Source organism: Monopterus albus, unplaced genomic scaffold (genome assembly GCF_001952655.1).
Source record: "Monopterus albus unplaced genomic scaffold, M_albus_1.0 scaffold83.1, whole genome shotgun sequence".
NCBI classification, from domain to species: domain Eukaryota; kingdom Metazoa; phylum Chordata; class Actinopteri; order Synbranchiformes; family Synbranchidae; genus Monopterus; species Monopterus albus.
The window spans coordinates 592663-597540 of NW_018127963.1; the positions used below are offsets into that span (position 1 = coordinate 592663).

At 37.1% G+C, this 4878-nt stretch overlaps 1 protein-coding gene across 1 annotated transcript; it reads right to left on the reverse strand.

Moving 5' to 3' along the window:
• Positions 1-4: 4 nt before the first annotated feature.
• sele (selectin E) lies at positions 5-1599 on the reverse strand (the record flags this gene model as incomplete). The annotated part of the gene is made up of 6 exons (XM_020607042.1): positions 1536-1599; positions 1334-1412; positions 807-1211; positions 595-699; positions 306-497; positions 5-144 (listed from the first exon to the last, which is right to left on the reverse strand). Coding segments are annotated over exons 1-6 (924 nt in total), but the record flags the coding sequence as incomplete, so codon positions are not given.
• Between the last annotated feature and the right edge of the window lie 3279 nt (positions 1600-4878).

The following is a 4878-nucleotide window of genomic DNA, read 5'->3' on the forward strand; positions in this document are numbered from 1 at the left end:
GTAGAGTGTCAGATGGTGAACCAGCTAGTACATAACCTTCATCACAGGTAAACGCACAGGTGGACTGATAACTGGAGGAGCCCAGAGGATCGGAGCACTCCATGGATCCTCTAGCTGGTTGAGACAGCTTCTCACACTGAACCACTGTGGACAATAGGACCATCAAAAAACACATTACAGCAAGTTCCATCACGTTGATAATAAAATACAGATGCTATGAATATGGCTACTTGAAATCACAATAATACTATATCACATTATTTCATTAATATGTATTTTGCAACTTGCAGTACACCTCAACTCACGTTCACATGAAGGAGGCTGCTCTGACCACCTTTTCGAGGCGGTGCATCTCAGGGGTCTTGGTGTACTCAGCTGGTATCCTTCTTCACAGGAATACTCACATAAGGAGTCATAGGAGAAGTCCCCATAGGTATGAGTGCAATTTACACGTCCTTTATATGGGACAGTCACCTCCTCCTTGTTACACTGAACAACTGCCAACAAAGAAAACAAGTTAGAATTAGATATCATGTCCTGGTAGTAAGTTGCTCAAATGTCAACTTCAAGTACAATGTCATTGTATTTTCTTACCTTGGTCACACTTCTCTCCGTAAAAGCCTTCAAAGCAGGCACACCTGTGGCTATTGATCGTTTCTACGCAGTCTCCATAGAGGCATGAGTCATTCTTACAGGCAGCTGGTGGAAGAAGTACTTTGTTTGAGCTTTTTAAAAAAAACAAACACTAAATAATGTTTAACCGCTAAACCAAAAGATCTCTGAGTAATGAACAAACTTTTGCTCACCTGTGTAGCAGAGAGCGGTCTTTTGTTTCCCACACCTCTCATCATTCCACTTGCCGGGCTCCATATCCCTTTTAATATACATCTCCACACAATCTTCATTCTCCCTCGTACGCTGACCCTTCTTGCCGTTGTTTGGTTCACCCTTTGCCCAGTTGGTTGCTTCTGCTGTCAGAGACTTGTTAGTGCCCACCCAGGTCCAGACATTATTGAACTTGCGGATCCCAATCCAGTAGTAGCCGGATTTTCTTGGCAGCCAGCTGTTAAGATGCCCAATCTCCTCCTGGTTCTGGATGGCCACCATGTCTGTATAGTGCTCCTGGCACCAGTCTCTAGCTTGTTGCCAGTTCATGGTGGTGTTAGAGTAGAAGTAAGACCAGCACTCTACGCTAGTCCACATGCACAGCACTGAGGAGCAAGGACAGAGACATGCATTCAATGGTTTGTTAATCAGGATGAACTACTTAAATAAATAAAAATGACAAAAAAAACTTTTTACTAAAGGCTCTGTTTGCATTAGATTTACATACTTGAGAAAAGAAGAGTCAAGCTGATCCGTGAGGAAGAGGTCTTTGATCCGCAGGCTTGAAATAAATCAAAGTAGAACATCTGTAAAAAATTAAGTAGAAAAAGAGTACATTAAGATAAATGCATGCACAACTGGCCACAAGCAAACAATGATGTAATTTGCACTTAAGAAAAGAGCATTTAAATGTAAACCTCTGCACTCACCATTTAAGTGGTTTGTGTAATGCTCTTAGTACTTCTTTAGTCTTGGTGCATCCAAGGATGAGACGATTCTGAGCGTTATGTGCTGAGCTGCTTGTTTTTATACACTTCATCGGGTGGGTCCAGGTTTCCTGGAAGGTTGTCACAATTGGGTTTTTTCAGTGGAAATCCCCACACCCCTTCCACTGCTGCTCCATCCCACCAGGGACACTGGAAACTTTCCCTCTCCTCTCTCTTTCTACTATGATGCCAAACAATTTTTTGTATTAGGTTGAATTCCTGTGAATATAGTTCCTTTTACCATAGTGGAAAGTAAGTGGAGAAATTCACTCCACTACTGCATTTACAGTGACATTGTGCTTAACTTGTATATTTACATTTTATGCTACCTTTCAGGAATAAATGACATACTCTTTACTTTATACACTAAATTAATTTGACTGTTATAGTTAATTTTACGATATGAATTTTCATCAAAAACATATGATGAAATTATAAAATATCAGCTACATCAGATAAAGCACTGTATTTAAATACACCACCTACTAATATATAAAGTAATTAGAAGTGACTCCAATTTCACCAGCTGTAATGATAACTAGTGGTAGAAAGTACAGTAACTAAGTACATTTATTCAAGTACTGCACTTAAGTACAATTTTAAAGTATCTGTACTTTACTATACTTTACTGTATTTTCATTTTTCATACTTCCACTTCATTACATTTTAGAGGCAAATATACTTTTTACTCACTACCTTTATTTTAAAACTTTGGTTACTAGTTACTTTCCAGAGACAGAGTAATACATAAATTACAGTATAATCATAAGATTTTATTGATCTCTGGTGGAAAAGCTACCCAGCATTAATTCAAATAAGTAAATAAGGTAGTTAACCTTAGCTCCACCATTACCAGCTGCAATATTAAATGTATCAATAATTATAATCTAATAATATGATATACATTTCTGTTAAATGTGCCAATCTGCATAGTGAGTACTTTTACTTGTAGTGCTTTAAATATGTTTTGATGCTAATACTTTTGTACTTTTACTTAATTAATATTTTGAATGCAGGACTTTTACTTGTAACTGAATATTTTTTACACTGTTGTATTGCTACTTTTAGTTAAGTAAGGGATCTGAGTACTTCCTCCACCACTGATAACATAATGCCTACACATATAAATGGCATAATATCAATTATATAATGATGCTACAAATTAACCTGGAATATTCTACCTCAGGAGTGCTTTTACTTTTGACACATTTTGCTGCAAAATTGCACAGTATTGGAAAACCGATAGCACACTACAGATGCAAGTAGAAAATGAAGGGCGACGGAGGAGGAAATTGCAGTTTTGGAAACGGAAATCATGAGAGCTGATAAGCTGAAAGTGTATTAGAGAGAACTGTTAGATAAAGACATTACTGTCGTTTCCCTTCATTTGGATTTCAACCATTCCAGAAAATGAAAGTAAAGTGTTAATGTTATTTTTGAAATGATTGATGAGGCTGTCTTGCATCTGTAAAGCGACTTGGATGTGAAGTCTCATGAGTGTGCACGATGAGTCATTCCATTAGATGTGGTACAAACTGTGCCAGCAGACAGTACATAGGCCAGAACATACTTTTCACAGTTTAAAAAGGGAAGTGGCAGCTAAAGGATGTGCTCATCAAAAGAAGAAAGGTGAAAAAAAAGAAAACAATAAGCTGACAGCTACCTTGTTACTGGTATTTTTTAATGAGTGTCCAGGGACTGTAAATGTGTTGTGCAGGAGTAGAGGCGCCTGCCGACTGCCTGTCTTTGGAAGTCATTTCCTTCCTTCCTTTCTGACCTTGTACAGTAGCCAGTGTTGCTTCACACCTCTTAACCTCCACCATTCCCCTGAAAAATACAAATCCCAATTCCAAAAAGCTGGGACACTGTGTAAAATGTAAATAAAAACAGAATACAATGACTTGCAAATCCTTTTTGACCCATATTGTTGACTGTTGAGCAACTGAAGTCGTACATCGAGCAAGAATGGGAAATAATTCCACCTATAAAGCTTCAACAGTTAGTGTCCTCAGTTCCCATTAATGTTAGCGGAATTGCTTGGGGGCAGAGCTATTCTTGTAATTTCTCTTACATTATAAAAGTGGGCTAAGGCAAAGCACTTTTAATCAGTTTTTGTGGGCAACTTTATCATGATTACATTGCTGTTACTGTTAAAGTTTGCTAAACAGAGGTGGAAAGTAAATAAATTTACACAAGTACAGTATTTAAGTACATTTTTGAGATATTTGTACTTTATTTGAGTAGTTCTATTTTCTGCAACTTCACTGCATTTTAGAGGCACATCTTTTCTTCACTATGTTTATTTGAGAACTTACTTTTCAGAATCAAATTAATAAAACAAATTACAGTATAATCATAAGACTTTATTGATCCTCATTGGAAAATACAAATGCTACCCAGAAGTAATTCACATTATAAACAAGGTAGTTAAAATTAGTTAACCTATGTTTACTATATGACACATAATAATTAATCAACTATAATGTAATAATATCATAAACATTAGTGTGAAATGTGCTATTCTGTATAATGAGCACTCTAACAGTGTTGGACTTTTACTTAGTGGCTGTGGCTCACGAGATAGGACAGTCATTTCCTGACCAGCAAGTTGGTGGTTTGACCCCCGGCCTCCCCACATGCCTAAGTGTCCCTGAGCAAGGCACCGAACCCCGCATTGCTCCCGGTGGCTTGACTAGCGCCGTTGTGTGGCAGCCTGTCGTCATCTGTGTGTGAATGGGTGAATGGTGTATCATCTCCTGTAAAGCGCTTTGGCCAGTGCAACACACTGTAGAAAAATGTGCTATATAAATACAGTCCATTTACTTAAGTAACTTTTTTAATGTAGAACTTTTAACAGTATTTTTACACTGTGGCACTTTTACTTAAATACAAATCTGAGTTATTCCACCACTGCTGCTACTGTATATGTATATTTGAATTGATTTGATTTATTCTTTCAAGCATGTAAAGACAGTTGATATGTCAACACACATAATTTTACACATATCCAACAAATGCTAATCCAATATCAATTTGCTTATACCTAGTACATGCTTGAATGGAGTAGGAAGAAGTCAGACTTATCCAGTCCTACCCCATGACATCATCTTACCATCATTGGTTTGCAAGCAGTATCTCTACATAAATAATTATCTTCTACACCACACAAGTAATATACTAAAGAATTATAACAGAGTGTTAACATTCGTACATAATTACATTCTTAAATACTTATCTTCTACACCACACAAGTAATATACTAAAGAATTATTACAAAGTGTTAACA